Source organism: Xiphias gladius, chromosome 1, assembly GCF_016859285.1.
Source record: "Xiphias gladius isolate SHS-SW01 ecotype Sanya breed wild chromosome 1, ASM1685928v1, whole genome shotgun sequence".
NCBI lineage: Eukaryota > Metazoa > Chordata > Actinopteri > Istiophoriformes > Xiphiidae > Xiphias > Xiphias gladius.
In genome coordinates this window covers 24187385-24209919 of record NC_053400.1, presented here as the reverse complement: position 1 = coordinate 24209919, position 22535 = coordinate 24187385, and the positions used below count along the sequence as shown (strand labels likewise).

At 38.5% G+C, this 22535-nt stretch overlaps 1 protein-coding gene across 7 annotated transcripts in view; it reads left to right on the top strand.

Annotated features, from left to right (window-relative positions):
• Positions 1-22535, top strand: part of LOC120792858 (protein diaphanous homolog 3-like) — a 162282-nt gene that overhangs the window by 52914 nt on the left and 86833 nt on the right. For 5 of the 7 annotated variants that reach the window (XM_040132259.1, XM_040132252.1, XM_040132274.1 and 2 more), the window contains one exon: positions 9048-9056. The exons of the other annotated variants lie outside the window; for them this stretch is intronic. In XM_040132259.1, the coding sequence (XP_039988193.1) occupies positions 9048-9056 (9 nt within the window). The remainder of the gene's footprint in view (positions 1-9047; positions 9057-22535) is intronic. 7 annotated transcript variants of the gene reach the window in all.

Genomic DNA, 22535 nt, shown 5'->3' with positions numbered 1-22535 from the left:
ATTGTCCAACCAGTGAGAATTTGTTCAGACAAGAGCATATCGACCACCAGTCGACCAGGAGACTACAGCCATACTACCAGCACCTAGTCTTTCCTCTCCACTTTACCTTCTTTTTTTGTCTAACTGTCCCAGCTTGCTTGGACAGTTAGACAGTTTTCACTTGGGCTTAGAATTTCAGTGTGGTCAATATCGGTGTTATTTTTTATTAAAATTTTTTGTCTATCCATAGACTAAAATTTAGTCAGTCAAACGTGAGAAATATCAACATAACATTTTTATATTGACTTTATAAATTTAGTGATAATACAGTTATATTGAGAAATGATAAACAATAATATTGAAATAATGCCCAACTCTGAATAGACATGTTTATTGTCTCACATCTCGTGTCCTTAACAGATCAGTCAGCAGTCCCCAAGGTTTTCATGCTGTTTTAGATTTTGATGGGCTATTCTGACTATTCCTTGTGGTAATGCTGCATGATAAGACACCGTAGGGTTACATCTTTACACTTTAGTATGGCTGGCAAGATCTGGAATATTCATGTACAAGGTTGTTGCTATGATTAAAGGTACAGCAGGAGGGAGTAAGAGATGTTATCAGTCTTGTCCTCTCCTGTGCTTTGTCTATTAGTCCCTCTCTGATGATTTATTCACGTCTTGTTTTTTTTTTTTTCTTGTCTTGTCACGGACTCAGCTAGCTTACGCTAATTTGAATTATTCATCCAGGTGTTACCTACCTGTCACAAATCTACGCTGCTCCTCTCAAGACACAGAAGACCCCCCCGAAACACCAGTGCACCTTTTTTCTCTACCGTCAAGGTGTTGAATAATGGAGGCAGACCTAGATGGCAACAGGTAGACAGACAGTAAAGCAGATGTTCTCTGGAGAGGGCAGAGGAAGGATGTCCACTAGCAGACAATTGTACTTTTCTGTTAGGGTAATGACCCAGAGCTTCCACACGCTTCAAACACAGTATCTTATTTTAGAGTAATCATGAAACATACTTCTCATCATATGAGGAGACATGCAGAAGCGCTTCTGCCCTGTAGTATGCTGTCCGCCTGGTTTGTTACTGCTCATGGGTAATTAATTTTAGGTTTGGTGAGAAAGTCAGGAAACATTTGAATAAAATCAAACCTTTCACATTGTTTGAATCCATTCTCTTAGTTGTTTTCCTCCTGTTACTTCCCATCCCAGTGGAGGTTGTAGGAACAGCATGACAGGTGGGTTGAGCTGTCAGATCCAGTTGCGACTGCTGCTGTGTGTCGGTGAATGTACGCGAATGCTTATGTGCTTGTGGGCTTATCTTCTTATTAACACAGCCATACAGCATCATGTTTCATCTCACTTAAGAGCAGCAGCATCTGGATCAGCATTAATCATTAAAAAGGACACGGTATGAAACAGCATTCACTCAGTTTTTCTCATTAAATATTAATTTATATCCCTTCAGACTTCCTTATTGTTTTTTTATGTTAGTACCTCTTGTAGTTTTTTAAGAGAATTCCTGCCATCCTGTACGCTAACTGCTGAGTTTGGTTGGGCACTGGGGACAGTTTGTTTTGAGGCTATCACTGTATTTTTGGCAGACCTCAAGTTAATCAAGTGTAAATAAAGATAGTTATTGTTTTTTTTAAATTATTAGTTATAGTGTTAATAGAAGGCTGGAACTTCACATTCAACCACAATATTATATTACTGCATTTGGAAGAATGAAACACATTTATTTTACTAAGTAGACATTACATTCATAGTGGTAATATCCTTTATGGGTCCTCTATTTATCTATTCAGAGTAGGAATATAATTTTTTGCGAAGGGTCAGTGCCACTTTAACACATCTCCTCCATGAGCAAATTGCAGTAAATGGGTCTTTTTACTTTTTAGCAAGCAGGTCAGAGCGAACAAAATTAAATAAGACCATACTGAATAATATGACTTGATTTCTGTGCTCTTCTCTCAAGTCTCTGCTCGTTAGCTGTTAACTTCTGATTAGGGATGTTCCTAACGACAAATTTCCCTGCCGATTAAACAGGGATCTAAATTTAGACTATTAACTAGTCGGGGGTGGGGTGGGATGGGTACTCCAGGCTCTGGGTGCTCCCAACGGTCCACTGGCCTTCCTATGTGGCGGATTTCTACCGGTGGCTAGTCCAACTATGACACAAGGTCTGCTGTCAATGTGTTAGACTTGTGAGCCACCACATTCAGCAGCTTTCTTTCCTTGCCGGTACATACAACCTTATTTTCATTTTCTAGATGAAAATACTGCCAAGCCGCCCTGGTTTTTCCACCTTGCTTGTTTACAACATCCAGGCACTAGCGTGGGGAGAGGGGAACTGCGTAACATCTTAGATACATCAGTTAACTGGCGTTGTACATTAATAACATATTAATAATTTGTTAAACCGACTAATATTTCTGGTGCCGACTAGCAAGGGCAGCATTGATTTAATCGTTTAGTTTAGTCGACTATCATGTACATCTCTACTTCGGATACACATGTCCTGTAACCTTTCAATTAGGGACCAAATAGTGATAAGATGTCATTCTGTAAATTTCTTAAGGTTATGTCTCAAGTCTAATTGAGCCATTGCAGAGTAGCAGTAAGCACAGGAGACGTGGCAGCCCATTTCGCATAGTAGAGGCGGTTAAAAGAAGCAACCTAGAATGGACTTTCTAAATTGTGTGTTCGGGTGTTTATGTTGATTTATCATGTAAACATTTGAAAGGTCACATTCCATTGGATTCTTCCCCAAGGTAGAAGTTTTCTCTCAGTCTCTTTTGCTTGCCTTTTTAACTTTCACAGTAACACACACACATTACTAACATACAGGGTATCTTTTCTCTGCCAGACCATTGTGCAAGGTTGTTCTTTAACTTGTCTCCTCATAATTTTCTTCACAAATCTTTCAGGTTATAATGCAAAATCAGTTCCTTCTATTGACTCGGCCAAAATAACCCATAATTATTGTGCATGCAGTAGAGCAGGACATAGACTTTTCAAGTTCATCAAGAACAGTCAGATTAAGAAAAAAAAGTCCCAGTAAAATTCAGGTAATTTTTGTTCGGACAAGTTGTCATGCTACCTTAAATTTACGAGGAAGAGAGAGAGAGAGAGAGATTGTAATCCAGTTTAAGAGAGTCTTTCTTTTCTTTGTTTCTCTTTGAGTTTCCTGTCTGTTGGTTGTTTTTTACTTTATATTAATTGCGGTTCAATAAATTCCTCACTACATATGTATCACCTTGACACATACCTAGGAGTTTTATCTAAAATGCCCTCTTTCAGCTTTATTATTATTATTATTATTATTATTATTATTATTATTATTTTTATTTTTTATTTTTTTTTACTTACCGCAACCCTTAGCAATGCCAGGTACATTCACTTGAGTGTTAATGAGTCTTTCTAGTCTTTCTTCAGGCTACGGAACTGTGGAATGAGTTCTTTTAAGCTGCTAAGGTCAACCAAATGTTTTCTACTAAAACGATTTACTCTTAACAAGAACAATCCTTTACAAGTTTTACAATTATCCTTCATTTCTCTTTGAAGCCTAATATCTTGGCTCTTTTATGACCAAATATGATAGCTTCCAAGCTTCGAAGATGTCCTATATTAGGTGTTTTTTGCTGCCATGTACATACACTTCAAGCACCGATATACTGTACATATACACAATCACAAAGTTTAGTACACATGCTGCAAGAAGAAAAGATGCAGAAGCGACAAGGAAAATATATCAAGTCTGATTGTAACCTGCTACAGTAAATCAATGGTGATTGTACAGTAAAGATTGTATGTTGCTGCAGGACAATATTGATTTTTTTCATTTCCTGTTTCATTAATTGTGCTGTGCTGTTAATTATGACAGGTTCCGTCCTGTATACAAACATGTTGGGCTTGTCTGGGCTCCTTTCATTAACACCTGCGTGCATGTACACACCAACACATTTAACTTTGGCTCAGGCATGGACTTTTTTACCTTTTCACCGGAAAAAAGTCATTTGTTGCTAATACTGGTTAAATGTAGTTTCTATTCTTGTAAACAATATTCATCTCAAGGTTTTAGAGCTGTAGAGGATGACTTTGGAGGCCAAGACAAGAAGTCTTAATTAATTTAGAGATGATTATATCTCTATATATTATAGGTATGGTTTTTTTTCAGAGTATAATTATATAACACCTCCACTTAGTTAATCAGTTTCATGTATCACAGCACTGTGGAGTGTATTAGCAGTATTTCACTGATAACAGAGCCGCTTAGCGTTTAAATAATCCTACATCTTTTCGTGTTTGTTGGTAGTCGGTTTAACCTACAGTATATTTAGCATAAACGTTGGAGCCTAGGGGACCTGCAGTTAATATAAGTTCTGATTGCTTTAGGATGATGAAAGATGATAAAAGTGTTGACCAGAATTTTAGAGGTGTCCTAATATGTGCTTTCAATGGTTACCTGCCAGCCAATTAGAAACTAATATTTTCCATGGCCAAAGCAGAATTCTAGAGCATAATCTTTCTTCAGCCAATTTTTATGCAAAGCTAGTAGCATGGCTCAGTGTTTGTTTGTTTTTAGGTCTGGTGGCCTAGCACCACTTTGGTCCAGACTAAAATATCTCAATATTTAATTTGATGATTTGCCATGGTATTTTGTATTTCCATTCATGCTCCCCAGAGGATGAATCCTAATGCTTTTTGGGATCTCTGACTTTTCCTCTTGCACCACCAAGAAGTTTATGTCTTAATGGCAAGTGGATGGATTACCATGAAATTTACTACAGTTATTCAGGGTCCCTAGATAAATACTGATGACTTTGGTGATCCCCAGACTTTTCCTCTAGCGCCACCAGCGGGCTGACGGTTGTGATTTTTATTAAAAATATCTTAAGAATTAACTATTGACTATTGGATTGATTGCCATGAAAATGGCTTCAAACGTTCAGACATACAAACATTTCCAGAGGACGAATTGTAATAACTTTTATCTGCTAACTTTTCTACTAGACACATCATCAGATCAAAGTTTCTGTCTAATACTTTGGTTTACAGCCAGTCCTGGACAATTAATGACATTTCCATCAGCCTCAACTGTATTTTGTGTTTAGTGTTAATGAGCACAAGTTATCATGTTAACAGGCTAGCTAAGCTGCTAGCATTGCTCTAGACTCTTAGTCTTCCTATCCTATGTCCTGCTCAAATAGAAAAAAGTTCTCTTTAATCTGATGTAGATGTTCATGTAATGTTTAGACTCAACATTATATGGTTCATGTTAGCGAACTTTTAAAGAATAACTGCACTGGAACAAATTAACTGGTATCTGGACAAATAATCTGGCTGTTATTGCTAGTGGTTACCACATCCATATCCTCTGCAGCACTGCTGCACAGCTGGCTATGGTCACAAGTACAGCAAACCACACCTGACCACATGTAGCTGTGATCCTTGGTGTGGACAGAGGTTCAACAGACTTGTACCTTTTAACCCACAGAGGTCAGTGCAATGATGCTTTTACGCCATAGAAGATTTAGTGTGAAGTTCCTTTTGAGAGCCCCCGAACTGGAAGCTAAGACAGGGAAGCCCACTCTATCCCTGCTGTTCTTTTGTATCACTTTTCACTTCCCCTTCCCTGTCTGCTCTCTTGCGACACAGCAGCTGTTCTGTGAGAGTGAATGCATGCAAGGGGACAGCTTGCTTTGTGTAAGATAAAATGGCTATAGACTAGTATCTGTCTCCGCTTGTGTTCACAAAATAATAAAACCCATCAACTTTCAAAGCATGGGAAATAGTAGTTGTAGAGTGAGCCTGTCTATTGTGGAGGGAATGTCAGAAACAAAGCGAGCCCCTCACTATTTCTCATGTTAACCTTTTGAGGTGAGCTGTTTTAGGCAAAGTCGAAGGAATAGTTTGGAAAAATTACTTTTTTGTCAAGTGGTAATCAGAGATTTTAGATTTCTGGGGGAACGAAAGCAGATTCAATAGAGGCACTAGTACCACTATTCGATGGTGCTGCCGCTGCTTTTGCTCCTTGAATAGATGTCTTCGGACGATTCGGGCAGTCTGTTAAAGCCATTTACCAAGGCACCAGATGTAGACTTTAGTATGTGAGATTTTTCCCCAAAGCTGCTCATGTACAGTCACTCGATAAACCATAATACCTATGTTTACTATCATATCTATCGGTCTAGCCATTAAACAACTTCCCTTTCTATATCCTAACATGAGACCACGTTTGAACACATGCACACATACATATTTCTTCATTCTTTTGTGGAGTGGATCTCAATCCCTTGTCTTTAATCTTTCCCTTCTTATTTCTCTTTTCTCTGCCTGTGAGGGCCTGGTCAGTTCATGCCATTGCAACCCCGGGCACGCAGTCCTATTTCTTCCTTCTGGCTTCCTGAGATGTTATCGTCTTCCCATAGTATACAACTGAAAGGTTATATTCGTTTATTTCACACAGATTAAATCTCATATCATCTCTGGGGCAATTTTCCCATAAATATAGATCATGTGACTAGTAAATGTTTACATAAATAGCTGTTTAGTGCAATATTTACGTGTTATTGTGTGTTGCATTTCCTTACCAACATGTGCTAAATGAGAACAACCCCCAAAACAGAATGTATTGAATAGAATTGTTCGTGTTTGTCACACATTGACACGCAAATGCTGTGTCGTTATCTACTTGTATAAAACAACTTGCTGAATCAGGGTGCTTGCATAGGTTAAAGGGGTTGTCATTTTTAACTGAGCGACCCTCAGATTAAGGTAGATTTTAATTCTAAATTTCGACTCATAATAATTCATATTTTTGACTGCCCAGATGTCCTCATTACAAAGCCTTTTTTTTTTTTTTTTTTATATTCGGACTTTACTGGCTGAGGAGGCAGAACCAAATTAATGGTCACAAACTGAAAATTAGATAGTGACTTTTGCACACCTTTTTTTCACAAGTATTGTTTTAAATCCTTAATTTTCTTAATGTTTTGTCTGTTTGTTTGTTCATTACGCAAAAAGTACAAATACTATATTATACTATATTTTACTACTAATATACAGCTTGTAAGATGCCGTTTCACAAGCTGCTCCATTGACAGTTTGTGGACCATGACTTATAATTAATTTATTAATTAATTTTTTCCTTATAATTTATCTTAGTGCTATCAGCTATCAATTATGTTAGGGCAACGTTATATTACAAATAAGGAAAAGGGTTTTTCTTTCAAAATGTTCCAAAACGTTATATCCAGTGATATATTGACCATTATGGAAATACTGAATGAATGATCTCAGTATTCTGTCTTGACAGCTTGCATTAAAGTAACACTAACACCAATATTGAGTCAGGATTTGTCATATTTTTACTTAAGATGGCTTTAATAATAGCATTTTTAACAGTAATGATGATTAAATTTCAGGTAGCAAAATGTTTACAATGTGAAACAATTTTTTTTGGTCTATGCTAAATATTCCCTTTCCACCGAAACTCATAAACTCCTATAGGAGCAAATATACAGTATGCACTGCTCATACATCTTTTTCTTTTGCTGCGAAAAACGTTATGTTAAAGGTGTGCCTTGTTCTTTGACCATTGATTATATAGTTTGAGAAAAGAGGACGTGCTATATGACAGAAGTCTTTCACATACACTTTTACGCTGAATATGAATAGTGAGGGGTTAGCTAAAGTTAATCATTAGATCCATGAGTGAGGGTTATCTCATTGTGATTATTAATCGCAGATTATAAATTAAGCATAGCTAATGATGCTTGACTGTCTGCCTCTGAACTCTGAGTTTTAATCTGTTCCCCTGACATCTGAGGGTTTTAATTGCAGTCTTTGTGGTTACCATCTCATATGATGAGGGTTGAGCCTGTAAGGGTAGAGATGAGTTCTTCACAGAGCTTCATCAAGGAACTTAAATTAGAGAGAACCAAAAGTGGTATAAGCAGTAGCACTATTGTAATTCACTGTAACAAATTGTCTGCTGACCTGTGTGGTGAGTAACAATGAAGTGAGTGTAAAAAAACTGCATTTTTATAGTGATGTTTAAGCTTTCATTAATGCACACTTCCCAAATGGGACTTGTGTTCTGTTTTATGGAGGTTTTTTGTTGAAAAACAGGAGGACTTGGGCAGTGGAATTTATTTTTGTTTAAAATATTCACACACGCATCAAAGAATTTAAGTCACTGAGAAAATTGTTTTAAAATTGTTTCAAGCTTGTGGAATGTTTTTTTTTTTTTTTTCTCACAAACACAATTCAGAATGCACAAGCTTAATTATTCATTGCAGTCTTTCAAATCTGATTCTACACATAACAAATCAAATTCACATGTGGTTTTGCTACAATCACCGCTGTGAATTTTTATTTATTTATTTATTTAAATTTAACTGTCTTTTTAACAGGTAAGACATTAAGAACGATTTCTTATTTAGACACTTGGGGGGGGGGAGAAGGGAAGGAGACATATTTGTACATTGGTAAGTCAGTATGTTAATGCATGGAATGAGAGCAGCAAATCTGTATAATTATTATTTCCTGTTTTAAGTGAGAAAACCAAAGCTCTGACCTGTGATGTCTGATATAATTATGAGACACTCATCATTGACTATTAATGTCACTGGTGACTCAAATCACTCATCACTGCAAGAACCATGAGATCTTGATATTGTGAAATTCTCTGTGATTAAGCGAAATTGTAACCCTGCTCTGTTGCTGCTTTTGACAAGTCCATTATTGTGAAGAAATATAGACCGAAACTAATCTGTTGAAGTTCATAACAATGACACTTTCTTTCTGTTGATGCATACAACATCTCTCTCCATGGACTGTAACATCACTTTATATTCAGTGCAATGCTTTGTCTCTCTGCTGACAATAAAATGTCTGAAATAATTCTTGCTTCAAACATCACTAACCAGCTTTTCTTCTTTCTCTTGTTTGCTCTGTCTCTCTTTCTCTTCCTTTCTCCTCTTGCTTTTTCTGTATTCTGTTCTTGCAACTTCTTGGCTGCATGACCTGCCTTCATCTTTGTTCTGGAAAAGAAACCAAAGGTTAGTATCTTTTTTTTTTTTGGTTTCACCCATTCCTTTCTTTTCTGAACTTAAAGTACCTGTTTTAGCTGTGTACACACTTACCTGAATATGGGTCAGGCATAACAGTTATAGCTAGTAAGGAAGCATAACCCATTTCGGTATTTGTAGTGAAATAATTTCCATAAGTACATGACATTGACCTGATTAGATTTGTGTGCGGTATTTCTTTTTTTTATAAAACCTGTTTAAATTCCAACACTTTAAGGTTTACAGTCTCCCAACATCAATCCCATAGTGAACGTTACAAGTACACAGTTAGGGAGTCAGGAGTGTCTCATAAATCTTCATAAAATAAATACAGATTATTACAGATTTGAGGGAGATATTGTAGAAAGCAAATGCCCATTACATTAAGACAAATTTTGAAACATCCCCATCCATCTTTGGTAACTGCTGGGATAGAAAATAAGCAAGGAAAGTAAATCCAAACATATGTCACTTAAGAGAAATCTTAGAAATCAAAACAGAAAACACTCAACATAGACAACAGTTGCAATTCAATTATGTGTTTGTTAAACCTTCTTAGCCTATGCAGGGGAAAATGTACCCTATGCCTGATCTGGCTGGAATATCAGACTGGAGTATAGTTCTTGACCACTGAGCACATTGATTCAGTTCTCATCTCACTATATTTTTTGTCATGTGGTGTGATAACTTCTACTGCTTGCAGTGTTTCAAACTAGCAGGACTTTTCATCCTGTTAGCTCTGAATGTGAACACAAATATTAGAAGTTTATATGAGCCTCTGTAACATTTCACACAGTATTTCAAGGCTTTATTTCTTTCACAACTAACCAGACATTGCCCCCTTTTCTTTAACGATGAATGTGTGGTCTGCGTTCAGATTTGTGAATTTTTGACTAGATAGGTGATTGTGTTGGTGGCCTTGCTGTAAGCTCTTAGAAATATCATTAATAGCTGTTGATTTGCTTCCCAGCTTTTTCTTTAATCTTATCATCTTTATGCAAGTTAATTCCATTCAGCAAAGGCCATAGGACTAGTTATTAATTTGATAAAGGTAACATAAATTAAGCCTAATTTCTCTGGTGTGTCGATACTCAGATAAAATTTTAGAAGTGGTAACATGTTGGGTTGAACATTGAGAGGCTACTCTTGAGTATTTTCAGTTCAGTTTCTTGAAGCTCATCATTTGCATATAATTTACACCGATCAGCCAAAATGTTAAAATTACTGACAGGTGAAGGGAATAACACTGATTATCTTGTTACAATGGCACCCGTCAAGGGGTGGGATATATAAGGCAGCAAGTGAACAGTCAGTTCTTGAAGTTGACGTGTGTGAAGCAGGAAAAAAGGGCTGCCGTAGGGATTGTAGCAATCAATGGTTAGATAACTGGGTCAGAGCATCTCCAAAACAGCAGGTCATGTGGGGTGTTGACGGTATGCAGTGTTTAGTTTCTAACAAAAGTTGTCCAAGGAAGGACGGCCGGTGAACCGGCAACAGGGCCATGGGTACCCAAGGACCATCGATGCATGTGGAGAGCAAAAGCTGGCCCGTATGGTCCAATCCCACAGAAGAGCTACTGTAACAAAAAAATGCTGAAAACCTTAATGCTGGCTATGACAGAAAGCTGTCAGCACAGACATCTTAGCATCTTAGCTTGCATATGGGGCTACGTAGCTGCAGACAGGTCAAAGTGCCCGTGCGGACCCCTGACCACTGCTGAAATTGTCCAAAATGGTCATGTGAGTGTCAGAACTGGACCATGGAGCAATGGAAGAAGGTGGCCTGGTCTGGTGAATCACGCTTTCTTCTACATCAGATGAACCGCTGGCTTCGTATGCGTTGTTTACCTGGGGAAGAGATGGCGGGAGGATGAACTATGGGAAGAAGGCAAGCCGCCGGAGGTAGTGTGATGTTCTGGGCAATGTTCTGCTTGGTCCTGACATTCATGTGGATGTTACTTTGACATGTACCACCTATGTAATTGTTGCAGACCAAGTACATCCTTTCATTGCAACATTATTCCAGTCCATGTATGAAGCCAGTATGATGGCAGTGGCCTCTTTCAGCAGTGAACACTGCAAAAACTTTTCAGGAACGGTTTTAGTAACATTACAGACTTCCAGCTTTTGAGTTGGCCTCCAAATTCTCAAGATCTCATTCCGATCGAGCATCTGCGCGATGTGCTGGAAAAAATCTAATCCATGGAGGCCCCACCTTGCAACTTATAGGACCTAAAGAAAATTATGCTAACATCTTGGTGCCTAATACCACAGGACACCTTCAGAGGTCTTGAGGAGTCTATGCCTTGACAGGTCAGAGCTGTTTGGGTGGCACGAGGGGGTCCTGCACAATATGAGGCAGGTGGCTTTAATGTTTTGGCTGATTGGTGCTTTGTTGGATTATACCACATTAAAATGAATGTGGTCAACAACAAAAAGGACAGTGTTGAAATGACAGAAGTAGATATATTCAGGATTATTTTGTAATCAAACCATGCACCCTTGAATTTGAAACGTGCCCCTTTTGGAATGGCTGTGGTGTCACAGTAATTAACATTTATGAACTGTTTGTACTGTCATTAAAGTAATTATTTCTTTGATATCAATACAGTTATAATCATTATCAATAGAAAATGCAAGGGAGAGAAAGAGACACTGCTTCTTGTTGCTCAGCTCCTCCGCTTACTGGAACAGAGAAGAGGAAAAAAAGGGAAAAAACAAAAAAGCAAATATAGTGAGTGGACACCCAGAGAGAATGCTGACAGCCCTCAAAATTTTTTCGCATTTTTCTGTAATTTCATGGATAGCCTCTAGAGAAGCTCTTTGAGATCATCAGTGTCAATAGATGGAGATAAAACATGCATAGCAGGGTTTTCCTTTAGGTGTAAGCACAAAGGGAGGGCGAAAATCACAGAATATTTTAGAGACACTGGCAGGTGGGAATTGAGGGATATGTAGAATCTGTCCCCCTATTTACTGTACCGCTCATGTCTCATCTGGTCTTTTGTATTTATTCAGTTCTAACAGCAGTGAGAATACTTCTTTAAGTTAAACATAAAGGGGACACCAGTGGAAACAAATCAGTAGAGTGCAGCTCCTCTCCCATACTACCTCTCTTTGTTCAGTTTTTGTTCGGGAAAAGAAAATAATAATGCAGCTCTCTGTAAAATGGGATGGAGCTGATTAATGGGGTTGCTTAAATTACATGATAAGTTTTGTCAGGCTACCTTTGACATCATAATGGAATAGTAACATACTGTATTATAAAATCATGTTCATGAGAATATTACAGGGTGTTGCTAGAGAGTTTGTGAGAGAGAAATGTGAGATACTTGTTATTTTTTTTCATCAGAAATGTATCCTCAGCACAGTACTTCCATCTCCCTTTCTTTGTCCAATGTTTTTTATTTGTCTTTAAAAAGGAAAACTACCACTGCCCCCTAGCTTACTACTTTAAGTCAAGCCAAGTCAGTTTTATCTATTCAACCTAAAATCACAATTTCAAATTTGCCTTAAATAGCTTGACAATCTCTACATCATACAACTTCTCTCTTTAAACCCCCAGTCTGGTTTAAGGAAAACCTCCCCCTCCAAAAAGTCTATAATCTACAGTGGATTCAGAAAGTATTCAGACCCTTACACTTTATGCTAAAATCATCACTCAATACCCCATAATAACAAAGCGAAAACAGAATTTTTGAAATTTTTGCAAATATATTACAAAGTAAAAAGTGAAATATACATTGACATAAGTATTCGGACCCGTTACTCAGTACTTAGCCGAAGCACCTTTGTCATCGATTATAGCTTCAAGTCTTCTTGGGTATGACACGTCAAGCTTTGCACACCTGAATTTGGGGATTTTCTGCCATTCTTCTCTGCAGATCCTCTCAAGCTCTGTCAGTTTGGATGGGGACTGTCAGTGGAGAGCCATTTTCAGGTCTCTCCAGAATGTTTGATTGGGTTCAAGTCAAGGCTCCTGCTCAAGGACACTGACAGTTGTCCCAAAGCCATTCCTGCATTGTCTTGGCTGTGTGCTTAGGGTCCTGTTGGAAGGTGAACCTTTAACCCAGTCTGAGGACCTGAGCTCTCTGGACAAGATTTCCATTAAGGATATCTTTGTACTTTACTCCATTCAGCTATACCGCAACCCTGACCAGTCTCCCAGTCTCTGCCGCTGAAAAACAACCCCAGAGTATGATGCTGCCACCACCATGCTTCACCATTTGAAATGGTACTGGGCGGATGATGAGCGGTGCCTGGTTTCCTCCAGACATTACACTTAGAATTGATGCCGAACAGTTCAATCTTGGTTTTATCAGACCAGAGAATCTTGTTTCTCACAGTCTCAGAGTCCTTTTAAGTGCTTTTTTTGCAAACTCCAAGAGGGCTTTCATGTGTCTTTCATTGAGGAGAGGTTTCCATCTGGCCACTCTACCATAAAGCCCAGATCAGTAGAGTGCTGCAGTAATGGTTGTCCTATTGGAAGTTTCTCCCATCTACACACAGGGTCTCTGGATCTCAGCCAGAGTGACCATCGGGTTCTTGGTCACCTCTCTTACCAAGGCCCATCCCCTCCAATTGTGGAGGATCCCTGGTTGTTCCAAACTTCTTCCATTTAAGTAATATGGAGGCCACTATGCTCTTGAGAACCCTTCAATGCAGCAGAAATTTTTTTGTAGACTTCCACAGATCTGTTCCTTGACACGATCTTTTCTCTGAGCTCTGCAGGCCGTTCCTTGGACATCTTGGCTTGGTTTTCGCTCTGATATGCATTATTAGCTGTGAGACCTTATATAGACGAGTACTACTTTCCAAATCATGTCCGATCAATTGAATTTGACACACGTGAACTCTAGTCAAGGTGTGTTAACATCTCAAAGATGATCAAAAGAAATGGGAGGCACCTGAGCTAAATTTCAAGTGTTATAGCAAAGGCTCTGAATACTTATGTCAATGTGATATTTCAGTTTTTCCTTTTTTAATAAATTTGCAAATAATTCTGTTTTCAGTTTTTCATTATGGGGTATTGAGTGTAAATTGATGAGGGAAAAAATGAATTTAAATGATTTGACCATAAAACTGCAACATAACAAAATGTGAAAAAAGATAAGAGGTCTTAATACTTTCTGAATACACCATATTTTCTTTTGCTTGCCTTACTGTTATGCATGAAAAACATTGATCCTTCACACCTTGATACAGTATAAAAATTTGCTTTTTAAGGTCTTTGCTTATGGAAGGATACCATATTATTTCTAAATGTTCCACAAAAAGATTTTTTCCATATTTGAAGATAAATGCACTTGTCATACTTTTTACATGTTATCGTATGGATATATTTTGTCATACTAAGTAGTGGTATCTTAATTGACATCTGGAATAAACCAGTTATTTCTCTCCATCTCGCTCTTTTATCAAGAGAGGGCAGAGAGATATATTCATTGCCATACTGCTGGGAAAATAAGGAAGAAAATGAAGAGAGAGGCTCTCTCTTCAGGCTTCTTTTCAGCTAATAAATAACATCCAATTAGACAAAACCCTCAAAGATCTCAAAATCAGTTTACTATTTCTCCCCAGGATATAGGCATCTGCTAATAACCTACCTCTACTCCAAAGTTACAGCACTGCATGGGTGTGTTAGAAGGCAAGTGTTAAAAATGGAGAAGTAAAATTGTTAATTATTTAATAAAATTATTTTATTTTTTGTGATTTTGTGATAGGAGACTTAAATTTATTGATGCAAAGACCTTAATGATTGGATTATGAGCACATTTACTGGCAGTGTATCTGAATTCAGACATAACATCTCAAGTATTGCAATTAATAAAAAATTCGAAAGCACTACACCTACTGTATTTATCATTTCCAGCTCTGTAGTATTCCTATGATGGATATTAATAATCACTGAATCCCCAATAAATATATTAACTGAAATATTTAAATGTACTACCATAGTAACTTGCTATTAGAGCCCGGCCATTACTGAATTTTGGAGGCTGTTGCCAATACAATTTTTTTTCAACATAAATATATATTTACACATTTTTTTATAAGGATACCCTAAATTTAATTATTACAGAATTGTGAACAAGATACTGTGTGTAAAGACAACAACGCAGTGGGTTACCAGCAGCAATAATGGAATCTCCCTGTTCCAGCTGTGCACTACCTGGGTGAAAATTTGGCACTGGGGAAGTAGTTACAAAGCAATCATGACACATGGCAATACAGAAGCTGTTAAAAGTGGTTCTTACATTGTTTGCTTTAAATTTTTAGACCAGTTATTAAATGAATCAATATGCTGTATTATATACTATATTGCATTAGTTTGATTTATGCAAACATTGTAATTCTGCCTCAAGATGATTACTAGTATCCCCGTGTAGTGTCCCCTTGCTAATGTTTCTTGCCATAACCATAAGGCTGTGTTCTCAAAGGAGGTCAGGCTTTCCAGATCAATGTAACCTGTTAAACAGAAAATTGGGGAACGACAAGTTCTCTTCTCACTGCTGGAATGTTGTAAGAGATAATTAGACAGCACATTTCCATATGATTGTAATGGCCTGGGAAGGTAGCATGTTTGTGTGGGTTTTGTCAGTTTGCACAAGAATATTTGGGGGCCTACTTGATGGAAATGGTGGTTGTGTGTGGGAGCGATTAAGCTCATATGGGTGGTTGAGTGGTTTAAGAGTGCACATAATCAAGGGCGGGCTCCTCTGTGGAGGTAACGATCATGGTCAGAGCTGACAGCTTGTCCTGACTTGTCAAACTCCGACTGATTTGACGCATTAAACAGTCATGATCATTTAAACCCATGCTCCGTAACCCCAAGACTACCTCTAAATTGGAGCCACTTCAAACATCCATATAGTGATAGTTAGTAAGTCTTTTGTATGCAATGTGGGTGTATTTCTTAAAACAGCAATAGCTTTTGTGGTCTGCTGTGCAGAGACCTTGGTAGGCTTTCAAAATTACAGTAAGACAAAAGTAGCTGAGGAGGTTGGTTGAGACCATCATAGAGGAATTGTGAGGAGAAAGAGGACTACAGGAGGTGGGGATGAAAGGATAAAAAGCAGTGTAGTAGGTGGTCTTTTCTAAAATTAAATGCTTGAAGCAGGCTAAAAAAGTCAAGTATCTCAAATGTATGGAGCTTGCACTCAGGTTTTTTTTTGTTTTTGTTATTTTTTTTATATTTTCATTTATACATTGAGTTGTCTTGAGCCCAGGACTTAAATTACCTTTTCACCATACCGGTCTCCAGTCTCAGCTGCATTTAAGTAAAAATAAAATTTACATAAACATAAGTAATATATAGTTTACCTTCAAAGGTGCATGGAGTCCAGTTGTATTCACTGAGGCCAGGAGATAGAATTAGTTTCTAAAATTACTTCAGGAGATTTAAATAGTTGTTTGTTTTGAACCACTTCGAGTATCTGTGGATAGCGGCAGGATGTTCATCCCATGCCGTCTAGTAGTAAGTATGCTCTCTACTAGTATATACAATATCTGTTCAAATCAAATGGACTTTCCTGTGTTTCTCTCTTACACTCTGTCTCACTTACTCTCCTCCTTTCTCCTTTTTTTTTCTCCCCATTCCCTTTATGCTTTTGCTATGACATTTTGAAGAACATCATTAGTTCTATAATGACTTTACATGTGGCTACAGAAAATTTATGCCATTATGAGGGATCTCATCAGATGCATAATAATTAAAGCCTCTTGTCATTGTTGTTGAAAGGAAAGGTTTGATCACATAATACACACAGTGAATGGATGGCTAATTTTTGCTTTCTTACAATGTCCAGCCTACTATTTTCATATATATTTTGAAATTTGCCCATAATACAACTACATTATAGTTAGAAATGCAGTACTTTTATTTTAAGCAATCACCAATACATATATTACCTTGACCTGTCATGGTGTCTTGAAATGCTTGACAGTATCACATATTACATGCTTGCCACAAACACACACACACTCATTATGGTCACTGGCTCTTTGCTTCCCCTTAGCTTTTTTGTGTGGTTAACCTCCTTCTGTTTGTCTGCTTCCCTTTTCTCCTCTTTTTTTTCTTCTGCCTCAGTTTCTCAAGCATCAGCACCTCAATTTATTCCCAATTTGTGTTTTTATGTTCTCATATCGCCATAGTAATGGGCTTGCTCGTTAAAAATATATTTGCTTTCGCGTCTGTATTTTTCTAGAGTGATTTTTCATCCGCACATGTAGGTTTGTGTATGTAGGGCAGCGGAAGTTGTGAATGGATGGGTGCAAACATGTTTGCAACAGCACAGGGAGAAAAAAAACGGAAGAATGGCAAATGACTTCGGAGATTAATGATTTAGGCTGTCATCAATCCATTGAATGACTTGGGAAATGTTAGGGTGGGCTTAACAACTGTTCAGATCAGACTGGTGCTGTCATATAGTGAAATGAAATGGAGATAATAATGCTTCATACCTGATATGACAGAGTTGTCAGAAAATATTCATTGTAGCGCAGACACACACACCCACATACACACATATTTAGAGGCCATTAGAAGGTCTTCAAGAGGCCTTTAGGGGGCACTACTCCACTGAGAATAGAGGTATTGGTAAAATTCATCCCCACAGGCCAGTACACACTGATTAACAGAAGCTTCTAAATAATTATGAATCTTTTGATGTTGCGTCATTAATTTTAGCCCAGATTTGTGAATTTGTTTTTAAATGTGTGCGCTTACATACGCTACAGAGAGAGCATGTGAGTTTCTTAGTGAAGTGCAATTGACTTGTAGACGCTGATGCTCATGCAGGACCAATTTTAGTGGTTTTGACTTAGAAATGATCTTGATATAGCAGGAAAAGAGGAAGAGAGGAGAAGAGAGAAAAGCCTAATGAAGTCTGTTAATTTGCTGCTATCAGAATGAAAGTCTCGGACTAATTACGGCCCTGGGTCATCTCGCCTGGATCACAGGGAGAGGTGGCCCTGCATAGTTCACTTTGATTAGCTCACTCACAACACAGCTCCTCACTTCATTACTCTGATCTCCCCTTCTCTCTCTCTCTCACTGGTACTCGCACATCCACGGCTTTGGACAGGGGGAATAGTCTGTGTGCAAACAGACCAGTCAAGCTGTCATGTCAGCGTTAGTCAGGATGGTGGAGCGCGTGCATTGATGAGGCAGAGAAGAAGAGGTGAGAGCAGGTCTGGATAGTCCAAGTAGCTACTGGACGTACTGGATGTCTCTTGTGCTTTCTGTCAGGCCGACTCAAGTTCAGGACTTAGCTGGATCAGAACCATACAGTGAGTCAATAGACAAACCGCACAGCTGGTTGGACTGTTCATCTCCCCTCTTTTGAGTTGTTGACAGATGCGTCGGAATTGTGGATTTCTTCACTTGCTGCAGACAGCCCCCCTCCTGTGCATCAGATGTCCAATAGTGGATTTTGCTTCAGGCAATGGTGTATGTCTGTGTATTATATATGTATGTGTGTGGTGTTTACACATTTAATTGCGGGGGCCCCGAATTATCCCTGCTACAGAAACTCCCCTAATAGCAGTGATTTAAACTTTACTTGCATGACTGCTTTGATTGGCTATTGGAAACAACACAGTGATTTAATTACCCTTTGAAGACTGCTGCCCTCTCAACTTTCCCCTCACTGTGTGTTTGTGTATCTGCTTTCTCAGGGGTTGGTGATCATATCACTGCAAAATGCCATAAATAATGAAGCCTCATCAAGAGAAAAATCAACTCAAGGGTTTGATATATCCTCAGGAAATAAGATAGTTGGACAAATATTGGATAAAATTAAGGGCCAAATGAGCACACACATACACTGTCTGTCTCTTGACTGTCTCACTTCCACTGCTGTCATGTCTTTACTTCACTTGATAACATCTTAGATGTTAGTATTAGTTATCAAATATATATCTTTTCATTTGACATTAGTATTACGATTTTGTGTGTTTGCCTGCCAGAGGAGGGCAGTTCCAGGAAGGCGTTTTCTCTGATTAGAAATCCATAATAAGATGATGTGCTGGTGTGAGTGTAGAGGGAACGTGGGAAGGAGGAGGAGATTTTGGTGTGTGTGCTTGTTTTTCTATGTGTGTGAGAAGATTTTTTTTGTGTGTGTGAGGGGGTGGGGGGGTTGAGGTGTTACTTGCTTGTGTCTCTGAGGCCAGGCCTTGTCATGTACACCATCAGTCATGCTCTTTCACAGCAATTTTATTTCATCCACCATTCCCTTTAGTAGTTTGACAGCACAATTCACTGATACTGATTTTTGGGAAGTGCAACTGTTTGGGAGGCATGTGTGTGCACAGTGTTACACATTGTCATCTTTTTGTCAAGTGCCTTTAAACTGTGGCAGAGATTGGATCAAAACCAGTCAGTAGAATTATTAAAAGTGAGAGGAGTAGATACCTCTTTTAAAATTCTGGCTTTGATCCTTATCTGACCCTATAACTAAACATTCTTTTTCGATTCTCAAGAAAAGAATAAAACTTTTCCTTTCTTGTATACCCAAGACCCAAAGATATTTTTTCTGTAAGAAAACATAGGAACACAAATTGACATATTTTGTTTTTTTGTTTGTTATTTTGTGAATAATGCAGAATGCATTTTCCCCAAAGTATGCTACACTGGGGACAAAGGAAAATTGAGGCAGTCCTTCTTGGCTCTATTTCTCATACTTATCTTTCCTCCTACTTTGTCCACAGTCCTGCCATCAAGTTGACATTTATCACAGGCCTCCATTAAGAGGCTTTAAGTTAAAAGTGCTTGGATGGTAGACAGCTAGCACTGTGTGTACTGTGGCAGAGCAGAGCAAGAGTTTCAACTCACAATGTTTTACCACTGTTGGTGTCTGTCACTAATGTATTGCTCCGTCCTGTCTTGTCATGGAGTCCTACTTTCCCCTTTTTGCAGTATCTGATCTTAACTTCTTATTTTAACAGTAATTTTATTCAGTGGCTCCATTTGTAACTTAAATCTTTCTGTTGCACTTACTCTCAGACCCTGTTTACACCTGGCATTAACATGTGTCATGGGTGATCGAAACACAATTGGACAGACGAGACACATCACTGTTTATACCTGTGTCTATCATGCATCTCCAAAGTGTCCACCTGACCACGTGTGTTTGGATTTCGTTACTGCCTACGTCACTTCCATCCGCGTAAATGGTCTAGTTATGATAGGAGTCGTCTAGTTTTGTTTGAACTGAAACTTCTGCCCTGTTTTGGTGTGGCATGCTGTTACCAAAATAACCCCCATGTTCTGCATTCATGATGTATTTTCCTGTTACGGCCTTGTTGGGGATGTATCAGGACGCATTAGCTTTTACACTACAAAAGATATGTGGTCAAATGCGTCCCAAATCTCCTCTGTAAATCGTTTGAGTGATCAGATCACGGTGCATCTTGGTGGTTGTTTACACTTGTATTTAGTGCTGTCCGCCTATGATTCAATCATCCAGGAATCATGTTAATGCCAGATGTACACGGCATTTCAGATTCTCTCTCACTCTCTCTCTAAACAGGTACAATCGTTTGTTTTTCTATTAGTGTGTCATCTTTGCACCCATATAAATGTTGGCAAATCCGTTGCCACAGTTGTACCATACCCAGTATGGTACAACTGTGTCCCTTGCTTCTTTCCTACTTTTGCTAGACCTGTGATGTGATGCAGACTCCCCACTGCTCTGCACTCACAAGTGTATCCTTATCTTCCCCACTTCCTGGGTGATAGCACAATCTGATAACTACAACAGTCGCCGCTCCCTCTGATTGATTAACCAGTGACCTCTAACCTCTGCAGGACATTTTAATTGGCTGATGTAGAATGAGAAGGCTTCCCTGAAGAAGAGCTGTTTTAAGGCCAGAGAGGATGAGCAATCTAATTAGCTGATTTAACTGATAACACCTGAGGCAGCTCGGTGTGTGTGCGTGTGTGTGTGTGTGTGTGTGTGTGTGTGTGTGTGTGTGTGTGTGTGTGTGTGTGTGTGTGTGTGTGTGTGTGTGTGTGTGTGTGTAAGAGAGTGAGACTGTGAGAGAGTGAGTCAGCGTGTGTTGGTGCAAATAAGATTCTGTCAGACTATAAGTTATGATGAGTAGATCAATATACCATCTTAATGCACTAAACTGGGGGCTTTCTAGGGCTGACTTCTTATATTGCAATTAGATGTCCAATCATATCAAATTCAAGATTACATTCCCATAAGAATATATACTTAAGTTCTTTAAGCTGGTTTTAAAAGTAAATAATGACATCTTTACATTTTTGTTGATTTCTTGAGCGTACGGATATATTCATGGAGACAATCTAAAGGGAAGTGCTTTGCACCAATACTTGTTGAATATATTTACACAAGCACTGGAAGGTGGTAGATATTAGAAAGGGTACCACTGTACTGGCAGATGTTGCAAGGAACTGCTGTCCTTCATGGCCATCTCAATCCATTTGTTTTTTGACCAAAATTGAAAATGCACAATTCGTGTCTGTGTTTTTTTTGTAACTGTGTACCAAGATGGGGTTAATTTTTAGTGGAATTAGTTGTTAAATGTTCAGGTAATTTGTCATTTCCTCTGGTTTTCCATCTGATGTAGTTGTTTTCTGCTTGTGTATATATTCAGCCAATTTTTTATTTAAGATTTTATAGCTTTCCTTACTCGCGTCTCTTTGTGTTTTATGCTGCAGTGGACAGGATGCAGTCTTAAGAAAATGTATTTTTATCTCGTCATTCTTTCTCCTCTCCCTTTTCCATTGTACACATTTTCCATCGTCCTGCTTGTCTGTCTTTTGCATTTCACCTCTCTTACACATTGAAAGACTGTGAGGAGAGTGTACCAACAGAGGAGCCACGTAAGTCCAAGGATAGCTCAGTGTGTGGTCATGTTTGTGTATTTCTGTGCGTGGTGAGTTGTACCGTAGGTGTGCATGTTTGTGGACAATGCTAACAGTCTTTTCTGTTCTGGGAGCTCCCAGCATACCTCTTCACTTTTTAATTAGCTACAAGATCCCTGAATGAAGACCAAGCCCATGTGGAAAAGAAGAAATTCCTTTCCAGCGGATTAACTCCTATGCTCCTCTCCTCTTTCCTCTCCTCCTTCCTCTCCTCTCCTTTCCTCTCCTTTCCTCTCGTCTCACACACACCATAATTACTGCACCAGACAATTACCCAGCATACTCCTGGGATGCACATTTTGTTCTCTTAATCTGGTGTTTTAAATAATTAAAACCAACCATGAACTCCTTTTTGTGAGCCTGGCTCACGAGTGTTGTGAATGTGTGTGCATATCTGTGCGTTTCTTCTTATTAGTTTCTTGTTTTGCTGTTTATAATCCTAAATCTCATGATGACTCTTCTATCTACTAATAGCACTATCACAATCCCACCTACCTGGCTTTATGTGACCCAGAACAGTTTTACTTTCACCAATAACCTAAATAATCTTTGTGCAATTTTGTGTTTATGGAACAA